Source organism: Kryptolebias marmoratus, linkage group LG5 (assembly GCF_001649575.2).
Source record: "Kryptolebias marmoratus isolate JLee-2015 linkage group LG5, ASM164957v2, whole genome shotgun sequence".
In the NCBI taxonomy this organism is placed as follows: domain Eukaryota; kingdom Metazoa; phylum Chordata; class Actinopteri; order Cyprinodontiformes; family Rivulidae; genus Kryptolebias; species Kryptolebias marmoratus.
Window position 1 is genome coordinate 25,876,622 of NC_051434.1, and position 21,631 is coordinate 25,898,252.

At 41.0% G+C, this 21,631-nt stretch overlaps 1 protein-coding gene across 1 annotated transcript in view; it reads left to right on the forward strand.

Moving 5' to 3' along the window:
• The window catches only part of LOC108246978 (retinoic acid receptor beta), a 223,651-nt gene that overhangs the window by 24,952 nt on the left and 177,068 nt on the right, over positions 1-21,631 (forward strand). The window contains exon 2 of the mRNA XM_037975733.1: positions 12,216-12,364. Coding sequence (XP_037831661.1) covers positions 12,216-12,364 — 149 coding nt within the window. The remainder of the gene's footprint in view (positions 1-12,215; positions 12,365-21,631) is intronic.

Below are 21,631 nucleotides of genomic sequence, written 5' to 3' on the forward strand. Positions count from 1 at the left end.
AAATTAAACGAAATAAACATTTGAAATATATGAGTTTGTATGTAATGTATGAATATAATATACAAGTTTCACTTTTTAAATGGAATTACTGAAATCAATCTACTTTTTCATGATATTCTAATTTTATGACCAGCACCTGTATGTTCTGTTTATCCTTTTATTTTGCTGCCATGTCAGCTTTTGTTTTCGTTTGTTTCTTTAGTTTAATAAATTAGTTTAGTTTCTTTTACATGAGTCTGCGCACTGGGTTCCTCTCCATCCGTTCCACGTTCCTGACACAGTAAGTCTGTAGATATAGAATCTTGTTTTTTCTTTTGTTGTTTTAAAACAACAATTGCTTGTTGCCTAGGATGTTATCCTCTATATGGTTATATTACACAACTTAATTATATTACTTAAAAACTGTGTTTCACTTGGTATTTTACTTCCAAGTGGGTTTTTTTCCTTTTCAAATTTCACCTGGGGGGAGGTGACAATACTTTTTTCTGGTTAGATGCAAATAAATGTTTTAAATGAATGTATAACATGACTATCACAGTATTCCACAAAGAATCTCCTGCTCAGTTTGAGTCTACATTGGATCTATATAAACTATATTTGTGCACAGATGCATACATTTTATTTATTGCTTCTGTTCTTATCCATTTAACAGACCCTGCAGGATTTAGCGATGTTGCAATCGCAACTATTAACGCAAAATCTAGCAAACCCTGCGAAATCGCATCTTTTTGCAACATTGCCCAAAACACTGCAACTTTAATCCAATATTTATTGTTTCTAAAGTGATTTGCCACCGTTTCTGCAGTGTAGTCTCTTCTTTGTGGGTTTGTGTAGTGTGGAATACAAAATAACCCCAAATAACTCACGAAGAAGACGCATGACGTCACATCCTGTTAACATCAGAATGCCAGGAGCATGCAGGAGCAGCGACCAAAGTGAAAATGTGCGCAAATGCTTCACATTTGCCCACAAAGATTTTAGCAAAGGTCCGTGCAAAACAGTTTCCTACCCAGCTGCAGGAGAGTGGGGGGAAGCTGTTTTGCACATCCTGCAGTGTAATCATCGGACATAAACGCAAGTCATCCATCGACAAACACTTTGTGTCTGCAAAACATGTGAGGAGAGCTGCAGACGAGGGACACTCCAGAAATGGTCATGAATGTCAGTTTATAAGCTATCAAAGTTCTCAAATAAAGCACTTTTTGACAATGCCTAAAAAGACTTAAGGCCTCTTCTTGATGCTCAACTTTCTCTCAAAAAAGTTTGAGAATTTATAGGTTTAAAATCATCTCTTTCCAATTCCAGTCCTTTATTAGTTAGTATCTTTTCTCACAAGCAGTATCATACTGTATGTTCTTCAGACTATCAAAGTCCCTAGAGCCACTACAGTTTCTGATGCCAAAGTTACAAATTCAACAAGTTCAAGAAGGCACAAAGGTTAAATGTAGGGAAAGATTAGATTAAACCAACAGGGGATTCCATGTAGGAACTATACTCTAGTAATTGAGTAAACAGTGATAAAGTATGGAAGAATGTAATCTAATCAGCAGAGATGGTGGGGAGACTGCTCTCCATTTTTACTGCAGACAGTTTGTGTTTGTACAGACCAGTAGTCTGCAACCCACGGCTCTGAAGCCACATTCGTATCTTCAGTCCATTTGATGTCGCTCCTTGTAATTGAAAAAGAAATCACACAAACCCAAGTAATGTGTAAATCTAAACTGGAAAAGAAATCAGTAAATGTTTGCAACAATGCGTGAAATGTTTGCAGCAGTATGAACTAATACAAGTCAGGCTGCCTGTGTGAACCTATTTAGTAGGCATCCCATTTTTATAATTAGTAGAGATATCAGTTACTACAAATTAGGCTGCACAGTTTATCAACAATTTATTATCATCACAATTATGCTGTTGATGTCAGTTTATTGACAATTTACAGGTTTATTCTGTAAAATTGTTCACTTAGTGTCATCTAGTGGCAGAATTAGATATTAAAGCTAAGAGTCTGGCATTGTTTGATGATGTCATAAAAGGAGACAAGGCTGGAGACTCAAAGCATGGGTCACGCAACTAGCATTTTGAGCTGTGGTTGGTTTTTCCGGGTAGTATGGGTGTTAGGAGGTTTTCACAAAAGAAGTTGTCTCTCGGATTGTTTTTTTTTTTGTTTTGTTTTGTTTTAGTGGTTGGCATAAACTGGACTGTGACTGGATTGGGATGACAACCAAGGTAGATGATAGTGATGATGATATGGATTTTGATGACTGGGCTCTGGTAGGTAGAGGAAAAGGTAGAGGTAAGGATAAAACTTTAAAAAATCTAAGTTCGATAGCAGTTTCTAGAGAATTAAAAAAGAAATTTTTACTTTTGCTCTTTACTAAAATACCTTAAGAATATGAAATTGATAGGAAAGGATAAAAAAGGTTGTTTTTTTTTGGTTGGGGTAATATACATTTAGCATCTTGGTCCGCAATCCACTCCAGTAGATGGCAATAATGCACATCTATACGTTGTTTGCCAAGTGCCATTAAAAGAAGAAGAAGAAGAAAACTCAAAGCATGGTTTACGCTCAGTAACTCTGCCACTTCTTCAAGTTTTAGTTGGTCTTTGAAAGCACTGTTGATATGTACCCAAATTTGAAATTGATGTTTCTGTTAATTAAGAATAATTTCAGTGTTTGTAAGAAGGCAGCATTTATTTTATAGAAACTTTTACAGCTTTGAGATATTTTCTTCTGAGCAAATGTATTGTACATTTAAGTGCTATATTGTTTGTTACCGCGTATTATTGCTGAAAGTTTCCATGTTTACTTCTCAGTTTTACCCTACTCCCTCTTGTCTGTGTGGTCATTTTGGAGAGGAGTTTATCTGAGTGTCGACTCCAACAAGGCGATGGAGGATGAGGACATAACAGCAATATTAACGAATGGCTTGGACTGCGATAAATCAAAGGCCATTATATTTAAAGTAACTTGCAACTTACTAAAGAAACTTACCAATTAACCTAACATGCATGTTTTTGGTCTGTGGGAAGAAACCGGAGTACTCAGAGTAGACCTACGTGAGCACAGGGAGAACATGCAAACGCCACCCAGAAAGGCCCCAGGCCAGGATGCAATCATGCCACCTTCTTGTTGGAAAGCAACAGCTCTAACCACTTATGCCTCTGTGCCACCCAGAACAGAACAAATGGAATAAAAATGGAAAATGTGCAAATCACATTTACAGTCAACCAAAATGTTAACTTATGTTAAATATATAATATATATTTACCCTATATTGCCAAAAGTATTTGGTCACCCATCCAAATTATCGGATTCAGGTGTTCCAATCACTGCCAAGGCCACAGGTGTAAAAGATGAAGCAACTAGGCATGCAGACTGCTTTTACAAACATTTGTGAAAGAATGGGTTGCTCTCAGGAGCTCAGTGAATTCCAGCGTGGAACTGTGATAGGATGCCACCTGTGCAACAAATCCAGTCATGAAATTTCCTCTCTCCTAAATATTCCACATTCAACTGTCAGCTGTATTATAAGGAAATGGAAGTGTCTGGGAACAACAGCAATTCAGCCACAAAGTGGTAGGCCACGTAAACAGACAGTGCGAGGTCAGCGGTTGCTGAAGAGCATAATGCAAAGAGGTCGCCAACTTTCTGCAAAGTCAATCACTGCAGGCCTCCAAACTTCAAGTGGCCTTCAGATTAGCTCAAGAAAAATGTGCAGAGAGCTTCATGGAATGGTTTCCATGTTCGAGCAGCTGCACCCAAGCCATACATCACCAAGTGCAATGCGAAGCGTCGGATGCAGTGATGTAATGCATGCTTCCACTGCGCTCTAGAGCAGTGAAGGTGCGTTCTCTGTAGTGACGAATCACACTTCTTCATCTGGAGCTGGGCTTGGCCCCTTAGTTCCAGTGAAAGGAACTCTGACTGCTTCAGCATACCAAGACATTTTGGACAATTCCATGTTCCCAATTTTGTGGGAACAGTTTGGAATGGCTCCTTCTTGTTCCAACATGACTGCACACCAGGGCACAAAGCAGGGTCCATAAAGACATGGATGAGTGAGTTTAGTGTGGAAGAACTTGACTGGCCTGCATAGAGTTCTGACCTCAACCTGATAAAACACCTTTGGGATGAATTAGAGCAGAGACTGTGAGCCAGGCCTTCTCATCCAACATCAGTGTCTGACCTCACAAATGAGCTTATGGAAGAATGGTCAAAAATGAAGCTGCATATTAGTGCTTTATGTATCACAAAGTGGGTGAGGTATTTTACTGCAAAAAATTCAAATACTTTTGCAAAAACCAAAACAAGAAAATTATTTTATAATATCATCTTTGGAACTTCATCAAGATTTTAACAAGATTATAATTGAAGGACCCAAGGTGGTGGGCAAGTAATTGAGGCAGGTATGGCAGCTCAGTGAAGTGAAGTGAAATTTATTTATATAGCACTTTTCAGCAGCAAGGCGATCCAAAGTGCTTTACAACACAGAAACAACAACAGGATCAAATACAGAAACACAGAAAAACATCAATCATGTAAAATTTAGCTAATACAATAAACTTTCCTCTAAGAGGAGGCATTTGAAATACAGAGATAAGATAACTATAACAAAGTAATGAGTAGTTTTAGCTAATAGTATGATTGGTATGACGATAAAAGGTAATTTGAATAAAATAACAATCTGTAAGTCAGTCAGTGATGTATAACCTAAACAACAATCAGGTACAGATCAGATATAGAAGTACAGAGATAAAAACATCAATCAGGTCAAAAGCATTTCTAGCTAACAGAACGGTTGATATAATGATATTTATAATGATAACAAGTCTTTAGTATACTAAGTACAGAGCCGTTCAGTGATCTATAGATCAATGGGAATATTTTAATGACTATTATTTAACTTGGATCAAAACTTTCATCTAAGAGGAAATATCAAAGTTGATACAGTGATAACAGGTCCTAATTCAAAAAAGGTTAAAAAACAAAAACAACTGGACTTCTATTCTGTAGTTGAAGATGTTTCGCTTCTCATCAGAGGAGCTTTCTCAATTCAGAAATAGAGAGTGTGGAGTTGAGCTTGAGGACCAAAATGTTCATATTTTGGACCAAGAAGACAGATGGTTTGAAAGGGGGGTAAAGGAAGCCATTTATGTCAAAAGGGAGAAACCAACATTAAACCGAGGAGGAGGTCTCAGTTTTCAGCTTTCAAAAACATATAATGGAGCTTTAGGCCTGATACCCAGTCAGTTTCACTCCAAGCAACACCTGCACTTTGGTGACCAGAGTGGCTCAGCAGTGAGTCAGACAAACATGGACCCTAACGAGCCCCTATTGTTAGGAGAGCAAGAACAATTTGCAAGCAATCCATCTTACATCACATCTCAGCTTTAAAAGCATAACTCCACACTCTCTAATTCTGAATTGAGAAAGCTCCTCAGATGAGATGCGAAACGTCTTCAACTACAGAATAGAAGTCCAGTTGTTTTTGTTTTTTAACCTTTTTTGAATTTACCATGGCCTGGATGACTGAGAATCTACACCAGCAAACAGATCTTAATAGACCATTTAGATATGAATAAGTTTTCCTCTTAGAGAAGCATTAATAAGATAGATCTATTTTATTAAGGTAAACTAAATAATGATAATGATAAAAACTTTCATCTAAAAGGAAATATGTGAATATGAATAAGTTTTCCTCTTAGAGAAGCATTAATAAGACAAATGTATTTGATAAGGGTAGACTAACAGAAAAAAGCCACATTAGGTGCAGATAGCAAGTAGGGTGACAAATGAGAGAAAGCACAGATGGTGGAGATAAGTCCATGAATCACATCACAGAGGCCATAGTCTTTGATAATATGATGGAATGTTTATTACCCAGCCCAGAGCAGATCCACAGATGTCCTTAGGCAAGGGAGGGGGCAGAGCATCTTATTTACATAAAATCCAGGAGGAATTGAAGATAGCTAGCCACCAAGGCCAGCACAAGGGAGCCAGATTCACATAACAATAACTGTTTTGGGTCAGGCTGACTCTTATTTTCCATCTGCCTTCAAAGTCTCGCTGGTGCTTCTCAATGGCGAATCCAAACAGCCAATTTTCAGGTTTATTCCGCCAGATCCGAGCGAACAACTTTCTTCAAGATTTATCCCATTTCATCCCCAAGACCAGGAACCGCATCTAGCCTGCGATCATCCAGTCTGCGATTCTGCTCACGTAACATCACAGTCTTAGTGCCGATCGCACCACAGATCCCATCGCACATGCCTGGCAGCCTCACAGTGGCTAAAACAGCTGCCAAGGTTTTCCGAATTTCTCGATATGCCAGGTAACCTCTAACTCCAAAAAGCAGAAAGCCTGTTATCAAAAATACAATTGTGTACACATCTTCGACACCCGCGACTGACAGTATTGATAGACACACAATCCTCCACTCCTGCCAGGAGTCCATTGTGTATCTGGAGAAAAATGTCCCATCTGGACAAGAGGGTTCCCCCAAACCCTGTCTTCTCGTTGAGAAAATTTGATCCATTGAGTTGAGAGACCAGCTGACCAAATCCATAATTCACAAATTTTGGAAGATATGCAAAGAGAGGCTCCAAAGGAAAAGACAAGACACAGATCTGAAGCAGGGCTGAGAGAGGGAGGGTACGGGAGGACAGTTGATGCCTATCTCTTCCAGCACCTTGGAACAAACTTACCCAAGGAGGCTGAGGGACTGGATAACTCTAAAAAAGTGAGCATGGGCCCCCCATACTTCTGCAGCACCTGCAGTACATAATGCCTCAGGAAACATGGTCATAAGCATCCTTCAGATCCACAAAACACATGTAGACTGGAGAATCAAACTTTTCATGACCCCCTTAGCTGGATTATTTCAAACCTAAGGACTGTGGATTTTTAAATTTATTTCACTCTTTGCTATATTCAAGATAAGCAAGAGCAAGATGCCTACAGTTGTAGCAGAGGACACCAGCAGTATTTTACACGGACTTGAACTGATAGAACAGAGGCTGTCTCGACTGGAGGTAAATGCCGAGATCAACGCAGTTACTGGAAATGAAACAATTCTACCGAAGCCTCAGAACAACAAACAGCATCCAAGCACCTCAAGCAGCTCAACCACCTGGAACTGTTTCGGAGCTAAGCCGAAAAATAAATCTCATTTGGATCTGCCTCAATGTCTGACAGGATGAACCCCTCACCTAGATGATACAGCGTGGCCTGCACTGAGCCGAAACGTCCCCTCATCAACACCAGCGCCAAAGAAAGGACAACAAGCAGCTGCAGCTGACATGATTCCGCCTTCCTTGAAACCTAAGGACTGTGGATTTTTAACTTTATTTCACTCTTTGCTAAGTACCATTTGCCCTTGCAAAGTACCAAGGGCAAATCAGCCAGCTCGAGCCATAACACATCCCGTCATGTGTCCAGCAGGTAACCGACTAAACTCTTCTGGATTTCCACTGACAAACAGCTTTTATGCGCTGCAGCAGGAGCCTACAACAGACACCTCTCCTCCAAACATCAACAAGAGGTATGAGACAAGACCAACATGACCACCTCCTAAAGTGACCCAGAAATCAAAACTAATGACAGAAGTTTGAGTGAAAATTGTAAATATAAAAGGGGTGGAGGGGTTGCTGCAATCTTTCATGATTCATGAAATTGTAAAAAGGTTTCCCTGGGAAATTTTGACTCTTTTGAATATTTAGGAATTGAGGGAAAAGGCCACAAATGAACTCTGACACTAACTGTATACAAAACCCCAAAATATGTGTCAAATTTTTCAATGACTTTAGTGAGCTGTTACCTATGATATGCATTGATTATGATTGTCTAATAATTATGGGAGACTTTAACATCCATGTTGACAACACAATAGGCAGAGAGGCAAAAAAGCTGAATGATTTACTTCAAAACTTTGGAGAGCCAGCTTGCCCTGAGAAGACATTCTTCACTGCGTTCGATTCCTGGAAACGTTGGAATCATGTTTCTCTATCAAGTCTGTCTGTGGAAGACGTGGAAGATCTTTACATATTTGGATTTTTGGTAACAGGATTTCTGCTGTTTGGATTAGGCAGTTACCTGACTGAGCGTCAAATTTGTTTGATGGATTCGGCGAACTACACTCAGACTATGTGTTTACGGGAGCTGAATCGCAAGTTGGATGCAATCTTTTTACAAGACCTCAGACTGAATTGCGTTTCTGGAAGTCATGAATAATATGGGTTACATCTTGGAGAAAGTTGCTTCGCTCGAATTAGGTGGAATGGTCCTGGAATTTGGCTGTTTGGATTCGCCATTGACAAGTATTAGCAAGACTTTTCAAGGCAGACAAAAACAAGTCTCCCTTAACCAAAACAATTACTGTTTGTTTTTGAATTTGGCCCCCCTAGGCTGACCTTGGTCAGCTACCTTGAAATTTCTCCTGGAACTATGTAGACGAAATGCTCTGCCCCCCCTCTGCCTAAGGACATCTGTGAATCTGTTCAGACCTGGCTGATAACATTCCATCACATTATCAAAGACAATGGCCTCTGTGACGTGATTCATAGACTTCTTTACACACACACACATTCACACACCACATTGCCTATTATCACCTCTACACACATACGCACACTTTCCACTGTTTCTGTCACCTCTTTCACTCCACCCCCCCTCTTATTATTAATTATTTATTAATTATTACATCAGCCGTTTTTAGCGGGCCTCTGGTACTATTTAGAAAGTTCGGTACCGTAAGTTTAGCATTCTCATGTTTTAGCTTCCTGTACACTTAGTTTAGTTCTGTACATTTAGTCTAGTTTAGTTTATCTTAACTCATACTTTAGATATTGTTAGACTGTTAGATTCCTAACTGTTGTTTAGTTTAGCTACTATTTTGACTGTCTCAGCTCATGCTTAGATATGTCTGGTTTCATGATTTTATTTAGATTATCCTATATTCCATTTAGATTATACATGATTCATTTAGATTATACATGATTGATGTGTTTTCCTTTTTTAGTGTTTCATTGTATTTCATGTTTAGATACGTTTAGTTTATCTGATTATGATTTCATTTAGATTATTTTAGCTACTATTTTGACTGTCTCAGCTCATGCTTAGATATGTCTGTTTTCGTGATTTTATTTAGATTATCCTATATTTCATTTAGATTACACATGATTCATTTAGAATACATAATTGTTGTGTTTTGCTTTTGTGTTTCATTCTGTATTGAATTCTTTTTGTTTCTGTTGTAAAGCGCTTTGGATCGCCTTGTTGCTGAAAAGTGCTATATAAATAAACCTCACTTTACTTCTCATTTCCTCCAGGCTCTAAAAACAGCAGTTATCAAACCTCTGTTAAAAAAGAACAATTTGGATAAACCACTATTGCAGAATTAAAGGCCAATCTCTAACCTTCCATTCATCAGCAAAATTATTGAAAAAGCTGTATTTCAACAGTTAAATAGCTTCTTAACAAAGACCAACCGCTTCGATATCTTTCAGTCCGACTTTCATGCTCACCACAGCACTGAGACTGCCCTCGTCAAAGTGTTCAATGACATCCACATAAATACAGACTACAGTGAAAGAACTACAGTGTTGGTTCTACTCTACTGGACCTTAGCGCAGCATTTGACACTGTTGACCATAATAAATTATTAAAGCGACTGGAGAGCTGGGTCGGACTCTCAGACACTGGTTCAAATCCTACCTAAAGAACAGAAATGTCTTTGTATCAATAGGCAACTTCTCTTCAGAGTGGACAGAAGTCACATGTGGAGTACCCCAAACTTCAGTCCTGGGACCCCTTCTATTTAATGTCTACATGCTCCCACTAGCCCAGATTGTAACAATTTAGTTACCATAACTATGTAGATGATACACAGCTCCATATTATAATGTCACCAAGTGACTCTGAACCTATCCTAGCACTGAACAGATGCTTCGAACAAATCAATGCGTGGATGTGCCAAAACTTTCTCCAGCTGAACAGAAACAAGACTGAAATTATTATTTTTGGACCTAAAGAGGAACGATCGAGAGTCAGCGCGCAGCTTCAGGTATTACAGCTAATAACTAGTGATCAGGCTCGAAACCTGGGTGTAGTAATGGACCTGAACCTTAAGAGACACATAAAAACAGGTACAAAGTCGGCTTTTATACTACCTGAAGAATATTTCTAGAATTAAAGGACTAATGCCACAACAAGATCTAGAAAAAATTATTCATGCATTTATCTTTAGTCGTCTCGATTAATGCAATAGTGTCTTCACAGGTCTGGTTCAGACTCTGGTTCCTTGAAGGTGGACATGGTGGCTAGATTAAGGAGATCCTTGAAATGCTTCTTCCACCATCAGTCATTTTCCCCAGTTTGGGTTAGCAGACACCAGGCTGTGCTTGGTTTGGGTGGGGAGTCTCCATTCCCTTTCTGAATCACAGAGCAGTTTGCCAGAACCTCCTTGAGGCTAACTGAAAGTCCTTCTTAATGTTTTTTATTAATTCCCCCCACGTCCAAGTTTTTCCATCTGCAACTGCAGAAGCTGCATATGAAGGGCATATGAAAACCTCTTCTGGAGGTGTGAGTTTAGCCTCTTATGGGCAGGGAGCTCTATCAGATGTTCCCAGGTTACCCTCACTATTTATTTGGCTTTACCAGGTCTGTCTGGCAGCTTCTCGTGTTACCAGATCCATCTCATGACCAGATAATGATCTGTTGACAGCTCTGCCTCCCCCCTTACCCGAATGTCCAAGACACAGGGCATGTCTCATGACACAATTACCATCAACCTACAGTTTTAGGTAGCCTGGTACCAAATACACTTATAGATCACCTTATAGATCCAGAAAACTTTGTCATTGCCTACATGGGTGTTAAAGTCATCCAGGACAACAACATAATCCCCAGTTGGCACCCCTTCCAGGACACCATCCAGAGACTCCAAGAAGGCTGGGTAATCTGAACTGCTGTTCAGTGCATAAATGCAAAAAACAGTTAGAATCTTCCTTCCTGCACCTCAAGGATGCTTAGAAGCAGCCCTCTTGTTCACCGCAGAGTACTGTAACACAGGGTGCTCAGCCGGGAGCCTTTGAATTCCCCTTTCCTGGGCAACTCTAGAGTAGGAAAGAGTCAATCCCATCTCCAGGAGTTGGATTTCAGAGCCCAAGCTCTGTGTAGAGGTGAGACCAACTAAACCTAGTTAGTACTGGCCAACCTCACACACAAGCGGCAATTCTTTACTCAACATATAGATGACATTCCATTTCACTAGTGCCAGTTTATGACATCAGGAGCCTGAAATTCTAGGGATCCTCCCTTGCCTGCCGGCCAGTATGGGCACCCAACCTCAACAGTCTTCCACTAAGGTAGTGGGCCCATGTGGAGATGTTCTTCTGTCACTCATTCAGGCTTGGCTCGACCAAGCCCTAGGAGTCCATGCTTTACCACCAGGTGCTTGTCATTAAGCTCCCACCCCAGGTCTCGCTTCAGGGTGGTACCCTAGTTTCCCTTTTCCTGGAAAAGATTCCTGATGATTAAGATGTTTTTCTATTGAGGTCTTTAAATCCGTGTTTGTCTGATAGAAACCATCCATCCATCCATTTTTGTGGCAGAGCTAGTGCCTATTTCCAGAAGTCATTGTGCGAGAAGCAGGGTATACTCTGGACAGGTCACAAGTCCATCATACAGCCACATAGAGACAAATGAGACAAACAACCATTTATGCTCTCACTCACACCTATTGATAATTCAGAGTTAACAATTACCTAACATGCATGTTTTTGATCTGTGGGAGGAAACCGGAGTACCCAGAGTAAACCCATGCATGCACTGGTAATGCCGTGTTGTCCTGTGTTCAGCAATCATAAGATAAAGTGACTTACCTGTGTTCATGAATCTTCAGACATGAACATTAAGAAACCAGAAAAAGAAACTAACTACTTTCTTGGTCAAATTAGCAAACTTGGTTTTGGTAATGTATGTTTCAGAGAGGCAATAATTTTGTTTCACATTATATGTAGACTGTGTTCCTCTCTTTTTCTGTGGTTACCAAAAACAAACATTGTAATGGCAGTGAAGTGTCTTCCTTTTTCGTTTAAAAAGTAAAAGTAATTTTTGAGTTTCAGATGTCTAACTGATTTGTTGAATCACCTGAGAATGTAGTCTTTTATTGTTGTCTTTTTTTGTTTGTTTGTTTGTTTGTTTGCATTCCCTGCAGCCATTGAAACACAAAGCACCAGTTCTGAGGAACTTGTCCCCAGCCCACCATCCCCACCACCCCCTCCCAGAGTCTACAAACCCTGCTTTGTCTGCCAGGACAAGTCGTCCGGTTACCACTATGGTGTCAGTGCGTGTGAGGGCTGCAAGGTAGGACTCACTCGCACACTCCACACACAGTGACAATCTGAATCGTCTCTCCATGATATCAACACATCAACTATGTTTAATTAGAAAGGATCTCACATCATTCACTACATTTAAAAGTTAGAAGTGGAAAGCTTTGAGTTTACTTTTAGGTTTCTTTGCATGATTTTTTTAAACCAAAGTAAGTCTTTATTCAAACTACTGATCTAAAACTGATTAATAAGTTTCAACCATGAACATTAATAAAGATGGATGAAGGATTTCCGTTTTCTCTCATTGTTCAAAATTAAAAATGCCTGCACCATCTTCATGCAACCAGCACGTTGCATAGGCTGCTTTGACAGATGGATTAGGTGCCCTTACATTCTACCCAGGATTCAGACATACTACCACAACCAATCTAAAATAAATCACCTCAACCTCGCTATAGAAGTTTTGTGAATGCTCTACACCCTCCATGACCTAACACCTTCAATGAGCTCATTGTGTTCTTAATACGCACCTGATGACCTTATAAAGACCCTGTGAAAATCATCACATTCTGGCTGACTTTGTTCATATTTTAATGGACTCATCTTCCTGTGAGAAGGAAGGTCTAAATATATAAATAAAAAATAATATCACTGTTCATACTTTAAAAAAATTGACTTATTTAACTGCAGTTGAAGTGCATGCTTTCTGTCTGATAACATGTCTGTTTTCATCTCCCAACACAATTAATTGGCTGTTATTTTAATATACAGATTTAAATATTTTTATAGTAAAAAAGCATGTTATACAAAAAAACATGTCACTTGCAGGGCTTACAGAGTTGTGAAAGAAAATGCAGCTTTTTATTTTACAGTAGAAGGGGGGAAATATAGTATTGAAGTTTTTCTTGAGGTGACACCCATACAGTTATTGGAGCAAATTCACCCTTATAAGCCTAACACCTAAACAAGCTTATATGTAGAAAAGTGGGACTTTCAGCTTCTCCAATCTACCAAAACAACATTTTATACAAACAGCACATGCTTGACATCCTGAAATGAATTATAACACTTGAAATTCTGAGTCTATGAGCACTTTAGGTAACTCTATTCATCTGGATTACAATTCAAATCATATGTTATTAGTACACATTCCCATGATCATTTTATAACAAATGCCTACCGTCATCCTGGGCGCCATCCTGGCACAACTCTCTTGGACCATGTCAGGATACAGTTAAGCACTATGAAAAAAATAGTAAATAAAGAGATCATTTAAAGCACTTTTTAACAAAACAAAGCAAAATATTGAATGGCGGAGGCTGTGCACACAGCAAGGGTTTTTCATCATATATATAAAATATTGTTTATCTCACACTATTTTTTTCCCCACGTGGGTGGTTCCACTACTCTTCACACACAGATCCTCTACAAAAGGCCTGGAGCTTGAGTTGAATGTTTTGTTCCAGTAGCCCATTTATCATCAGATGTCCTGGTTCCCCAACATCTGAAGCAGACCTTGTTAGTCTAGGCAACGTCCAAACCAATGTGGCATAGTTTTTATGTCTCTTGCTTATTACAGAGTCTAGGTTGCTCAGACGTTAGTGACACCAGGATTGCCATGATTAGTGTCTCTGTGCTGTCCTTCAGTCCAGCCTTCTGTAGCCACTGGTAGGAGTTGTTGATATCAGCCTATTACTCAATCTGCCGATGGTACATGCCATGCAGGGTTTATCTTTCCATGGTGGTTCCTCTTGTTTTTCTTCTCTTCGACACTGGGTTTCTACTGCCTAAAACATTTACTTAGACGTTCATTACTGAGGGCTTTCTTAATAATGTACTCGAGGATCTTGGTTGTTTCATCTTGTATAATATGCCTCTGTTTTTTCTCTTAGTCTACAGTCTCAGGGTCCTAGACTTGGTGAAACCCTCCATGCATATCAGTGGCTTCTGTCATCTCCTTCAGTCAAGTAATTATACCAGTGGGGTAACTGATGACTGGCACTGCATTCATGTTGATGGTTTGGACTTTGTTCTTACCATTCAGCTGGCTCTTCAGAACCTGTCGTAATTTCTATAGGTACTTGGTTGTGTCTGACTTCTTTGTGGTCTCAGCATGGTTGCGATTTAGCTGCTTTTGTAGAATTTGTAGCTTTTTTGAGCATCTGCAATGTTGCCTTCAAGTAGTTCAACTCTTTCAATTGTGATCACCTTTCCTCTCCTGGATACTATTCAGCCACATTTATCCAGTCTAAATGAGATTCCAATGTCCTTGCTGTATATCCTGCTGAGGTGGTTCAGTGAACGAATGTCTCACTTAATACATACAGCTTGATGTAATCTATATAGAGAAGATGACTGACTGCTCCATTTGGGAAGTGGTATCCATAGCCACTCTTTGCAATGATCAATCCAAGTGGTGCACAAAACTTTGTCTTGGATGTCTGCCACTGTGATGGATACTGGTTCTTCTTTTGGGAGATTGCTGTGTTCAAATCTCAGATCCTTTAACCATGGGCATTGTTACTGTGTGATGCCACCTTCTCCTATATGCGTCTCTTGTATTGTTTAGTCTCAGGTCTGGGTGGATCTACTCTCAACTACCCCTGCCACTGAGAGTACACTGCATGGTGTGGTGGCGAATACTCTGTTTATTCTACTGACTTCCTCTTCTTGAGTGCACATCTTTAGGCCAATAGCCAGAGCTTTGAGGCATTGTTTGACAGTGGAGCCTCAGGTCTGAATAAGTTGCAATATTTTTGTAGTGGGTCCCAATTGCATGGATTATTTTAATGAATCAAGACTGAATCTGAATCTAGCATTAGAGTAGGCAGGCCACATTGTTGTAATAGCAGCCTGTTTGTATGACCTTTAGGCCCCAGTCCACCGCAGTAGCCAGAACCCAGAAGGACTAAGGTGAAAGGGCACATAGCCATCCCCCTTGTTGGGCCAACCCCTTGAGGGGTCCAGAGGGAGGGGATGCTCATCGGAGCCCAGCGCAGCTGGGACCCCAGCCAAACCCCAGGAGCCATAGACCACCCAGCGGAAGCCCACCACTCTGGGACATGGACCGGGCACTCACATGAATGACCCCACACCAAGGGGGCAGCAACCCGCAGGCATCTCCCCCAACAACGCTGTCAGAAACCCCCACCCACCCCCAAAACCCTAGCTTCTGCTGAACCAGTGCAGGCACCAGGACGGGAGCAAGAAGGGGAAACCGTGCCCCCCAAGCCCAGCCCTTGCCCTCCCCCATGTGTTGCATGCGTGTCTGTGGTAGTGTGAAATGTTGCAATGGGTGCAGCTGTGTAAGTCTAAAGGTGCATTAAAATGGGGTCAGTGGGGTCCCACTGCTTGCAGACAGCAGGAGCCTCCCCAGCCCCCAAACCCTAAGTGTCTAATGCATTAAAATAGAGGTGCAGGGCGGGTTAGGGTTAGGGGTGGGGTTGGAGGTGTGGTAAGTGATAATTTGTTTTGCATATGTGTGGGGGAAAGGGATGGGGACCAAGGGATGGGCACGACTCCCCCTGGGACCAGCTTCACAACTGGCCCCCTCCCGACCCTCCTGCCCACACCAATCCAGCCGACTGGGCCCAAGGAAACACAGAGGACCCCCGAAGATAACCCCCCCCCCCACACACACACACACACACACACACACATGTTATGTCTCTCTATCTTTGCAGGGACTTTCCATTGACTTCTATTAATTTCTACAGCCTAACCTTGAACCTTACCCTAACCCTAACCATTACCAGTACATGCCTAACCCTAAACCAAACCTAAACTCAATTCACACCTTAGTCCTAAACCTAACCCCTAACCCAAAAACATAATTTCTCCTCGTGGGGACCAGGCGAGCCCACCACCAGCAGAGGCCAGCCTGGGCCTAAACGGGCTCTCCCAGGTGCCCCCAGCCTCTAAACCCCCTCTGACAACCCGGAAGTAACCCGGCCCTCATGGGTAGCCAAACCCCCAGACAACGTCTTTTTCATGCAGTGTATTGTGTCACTTCCTGTTTATCCTGCTGGTAGCTGGAGTAATTTGTTTGTTTGTGTAATCTTTTGATTTTCTGGATTTATCTAACTTTTACACAGTTCTACATTCTATCAACACATCATTTTTAATGGTATATTTAAGATCTTTTATCTCTAGCTAACATTAGCTTAGCATTGCTTCTGGTTCTCTCGCAGCTTTTTCTGTTCTCACTTTCTCTGTGTCAGATGTTTAGCTATTCATCTGCTTCCCTTAGTTATAATAGTACATGTAATAAATGTAGTCTTATGGTAGCTTTGGAGGAGAAGCTGTCTAAATTGGAAGCTTTGCTCTGTGCTGGTGAAAAGCAATTAGCTTGCCAGGCCCTCTTAGACTGCACAAAACCACTGAGAGTAGCTCCTACAGTAGTCCTCCACCAGACCTCAAGCAACCAGGATTCCAAGCTGGCTGGATGACAGTTTTAAATAAGAATAGTGCTAAGGCTAAGTTCCAAGTTCACCACTGACCAATTCATGTTTCAGAACAACTTTCCACACTCAGCGACACGCCTGCAGAGAAACAGACCCTGGTAATGTATACCATTTCCATAGTCAAAATATGGCAATAGGGACTCTATCGACCACAGTCAAATGTATTCCAACCTATGTCGGACGCCGTAGTTTTCTCTGGTCCCCTCCCCAACCTGACCAGCGATAATATGTTAAGCCACATGTCATTGTTTAATCGCTGGCCATCCGGGCTATTCTTTCTAGGAATTTGGCTGATTTTGTTAGTCATCCAAATTATTGGCAACCCAGGGTCCAGTCCAGAAACAGAGTTGTAGTCTTACACACCTCTCTGCTGCTTCTCCTCTGTTACCTACCTAAACCGCCACTGAAATGGTGTCAGCTTGCCCATGGCCCAAATTAAATAAGAGGGAAATTAGCTCTAGAAAAATAAATTTAAAAAATCTTAGGAAAATAAACAGTTACTTTACCACAACTTATTTTTCTTTTAGCTTTTCCCTTTTCAGGGGTCACAACAGCAAATCATTCCCCTCCATCTATCTCTGTTTTCTGCATCCTCTGTCCTCCCTCCAACAACATCCATGTCCTCTCTAACTGCATCCATATATCTCCTCTTTGGCCTTCCTCTTTGTCTTTTTCCTAGCAGATGTATCTATAATATCCTTCTACCAATATATCCACTGCCCCTCTTCTGCACATGTTCAAACCATCTCAGACTGGCCTTGCTAACTTTATCTCCCAGTCATTCAACCTGTGCTGTACCTCAGATGACCTCATTCCTTATCCTATCCATCCTTGTCACTACCAAGGAAAACCTCAACATCTTCAGCTCTTCCACTACCAGTTCTGTCTCCTGTCTTTTCATTAGTGCCACTGCCTCTAAACCATACAACATAGCTGGTCTCACCACTGTCTTGTAAACCTTTCCTTTGACCTTTGCTGCCACCCTTTTGTCACTAATCACTACTGAAACTTACCTCCATCCACTCCATCCTGCCTGGGCTCTCTTCTTCACCTCTTTATCACACTCCTTGTTTTCTTGGACAGTCCACTTAAGTACTTGTACCTGCACCTTTGTGACCTCTGCTTCTCGTAGCCTCACTGTTCCACCTGCTACCCTCTCATTCACACACATGCACTCTGTCTTGCTACAGCTGACTTTCATTCCTCGTTTTTCAAGTGCATACCTCCACCTCTCAAAGTTCTGTTCCAGCTGTTCCCTGTTCTCACCACAGATCACAATGTCATGTGCAAACATCATAGTCCACAGGGATTCCTGCCTGACCTCATCTGTTAGTCTGTCCATCACCAAAGCAAACAACAAGGGGCTCAGAGTTGATCTTTGATCTAGTACCACCTTAACCTTGAAAATATTGGTCACTCCTACAACACACCTCACCACTGTCTTGCTGTCCTCAAACATGTCCTGTACTAGTCTACTATATATCTCTGCAACTCCAGATTTCCTCATACAATGCCACAGTTCCTCCCTCAGCACCCTGTCATATGCTTTTTCTAAATTCACAAAGACACAATAAATTTCTTTCTGACCCTTCCTGCACTTCTCCATCAGCATCCTCAAAGCAAATATGGCATATTTGGTGCTCTTTCTTGGCACATCAAAGTACTACTTCCATCTTCCCATCACACTCTCCTTCCTTGTTAGAACATTACTATTTCTATCTTTAACCAACCTAACTTGTTGCACATACTTGAGCCTGATCCCTCGGTCTTGCCAGTCGATTCAAATCCTTTTCTCCCTCCTTAATGTCCTGCCTTTTGTACAACTCATCGTATGTCTTCTGTTTTGTTTTTCTAACCACCCTCTTTGCCCTATGTTGCATCTCCCTATATTCCTTCTCCCTATATTCCTGTCTACTCTCTTCAGTCCTCCTACTGTTCCTATTCTTCCTGGCTAACCTCTTCCTCTGGATAACTTCCTGCACTTCATTACTCCACTACCAGGTTTACTTATCATCTTTTCTCTGTCCAGATGACACACCAAGTACCTTCCTATCTGTCTCTCTAATCACTGTTGCTATAGTAGCCCAGTCAACTAGAAGCTCTTTCTTACCACCCAGAGCCTTAAACAGCTCCTCTCTGAACTCCTCACAACATTCTTCTTTGCTCAACTTCCATCATTTGGTACTCTTTTCTGCTTTTACTGTTTTCCTCTTCTTCAGCACAACAGCCATCCTACACACCAATATCCGATGTTGTCTGGCCACGCTCTCCCCTGCAATAACCTTATAGTACACAAGCTTTCTCAGGTTACCTCTTCTACACAGAATGTAGTCTTTTTGTGTTCTCCAGCCTCCACTCTTACTTCACCCTGGGTTTCTCCCTCTTTTGGAAATAGGTGTTGACTACAGCCATTTCCATCCTCTTTGCAAAATCCATCACCATCTGTCCTTCCAGGTTCCTTTCCTCAACATCAAACTTGGCCATCACTTCCTCATCTCCTTTGTTTCCTTCACCAGCATGTCCATTTGCTCCGATCACCACTCTCTCCTCCCTGGGAATACTCTCTATCACTTCACTGAAATCCTTCCAGACTTTTTCTTTCTCTCCTACATCACATCCAACCTGTAGAGCATAACTACTGACAACATTGAACAACAAGCTTTCTACCTCTACCTTCAGACACCTAATCTTATCTGACACTCTTTTCATCTTTAGTCCCTAGTGGCTGGTTCCTGGCATGAGAGATACACTGGCTTGTGCTCCCTAGTGGCTGGTTTAGTTACTTTACCAGAACTAAAATAAATTAATAAAAGAAAAACATTAAGTGTGGATTATTGAACATAAGATCTCTTTCGTTTAAGTCTCTCTTAGTTAATGATTTGATAACTGATCATCATATTGCTTTATTTTGTCTTACAGAAACCTGGCTACATTCCTTGCTAACTCATCCTTCAGGACCACCCCTACTCCATTTCTCTTCCTGTCCACACCATGGTAAAACAGCCTAAACCCTGTCCCAATGCTGAGAGCCATGCTGCCATTCCACTTGGTCTCTTGCACACATAATACATCTACCTTCCTCTGCATCATGTCCGACAGCTCTCTACCCTTGCCTGTCATTGTCCCTGCATTTAGAGTTGTTACACTCAGTCCTACACTCTTGCCTTTCCTCTTCTCCCTCTATGTATTGGCACGTTTCCCTCCATGTGGTCTTCAACTAATAGTGGCATAAATTCCCCTGGCACCCTGTTTATCAAAAGCACTGGTGGTGGTTGTTGGTAACCCATGCCTTACTAATCCAGTATGGTGTTGCTTGGAAGAACTTGCATGTTAATTTTGGCAAAAGTGTTTTATGCCAGATGCCCTTCCTGATAGAACCCTCACCATTTATCCGGGTTTGGGACCAACGAGAGAGAAGCATTGGCTTATGCTCCTTAGTGGTTAATTTAGTTACTTTACCAGAACTAAATAATTAAAAAATAAATAAATAAAAATTAAATAATTAAAATGTGGATTATTGAACACAAGATCTATTTTCTTTAAGTCTTTGTTAGTTATTGATTTGATAACTGATCACATTGCTTTATTTTGTCTTACAGAAACCTGGCTACAACAGGAGGATTTTGTTTGTATAAACGAATCTCTAAATATCTGAACTTTCATGTTTCTAGAACAACAGGTTGAGGTGGAGGAGTAGATTCTATTTTTCAGCCAGGTAGCTTGTACTTTAAGTGATGAGACTACAAAAAACAGCTAATGCATACAGATTGTCATGGCCACTGCATCGATCACTATCAAGTAAACTTGCTGTGCCATCACTATTCACCTCTGCTCAAAGTTCAGTTATATGCCGTTCACTGAGCCAGCGGCCCAGTGTGCTGGTAAACAGGTTTCAGGATGCACATGGTATGCCACAGTGTTTAGGAGCCATCAACAGGACACACGTCAAAGTAAAACAACCTTCTGTTAAATCCATGGACTACATAAACAGGAAAGGAAAATATCCCTTGAAAAGGAATGTCTATGACTACAAATACAGATTTATGGACATTGTTACTAAGTGGCACTGGAGCCTCCATGACACTTGCATCTTTGCAAATTCAGAGGTCAACACGCGCTTCAAAACTGGAAAAATTCCTGCACTGGAGAAACAGATTGTGGAGGACGGGGAGCACACACCAGTTTTTCTTTGGTGGACCCTACATACCCATTGTTGCCAGACCTCATGGAGGAGTCTTCAGATGGTGGCTCAACTCCTCAGAAACAATATTTTGGACACTGTCTGTGTAGAGCTTGAGTGGTGACAGAGTGTGCATTTGGCCAGCTCAAGGCTCAATTTGAATGCCTAAGGTGAGCTACGGACATCAATGTACAAGATTTGCATCATGTGATCTATGCTTGCTTTGTTCTACATAATTACTGCAAAAGCAGTAAGGAGGTGGTGGATGAACAGTCTGTTTGCCTTGCCATGCAGTGTGACTGGGATTGACAGCCTTCCACCAACAAACAATTAGGTAACAGACTGTAATAAAGGTGCTGGGAAAAGAGTGAGAAGAGCCATGATTTTGTTGTTCTGTTGAATGTTTTCTCATTTAATGTTTTTATGGTGCTTTTTCCTATATCCCTGAATTAAAAAACACATAACACATTTCCAATACCAGTATTTTGGTTTATAATGCGTTGAAGACATTGTTATCCTGTAGGATTTTTTTTCAGTTCAGTTTATTTATTTAGTGCCAAGTGGCAACAAAAAAAGTCTCAGGGCACTGTACAAAAACATTCACATACATTATAAAAGCCAAATATGTACAAGTTATTTGTCCAAGGAAGCCAGC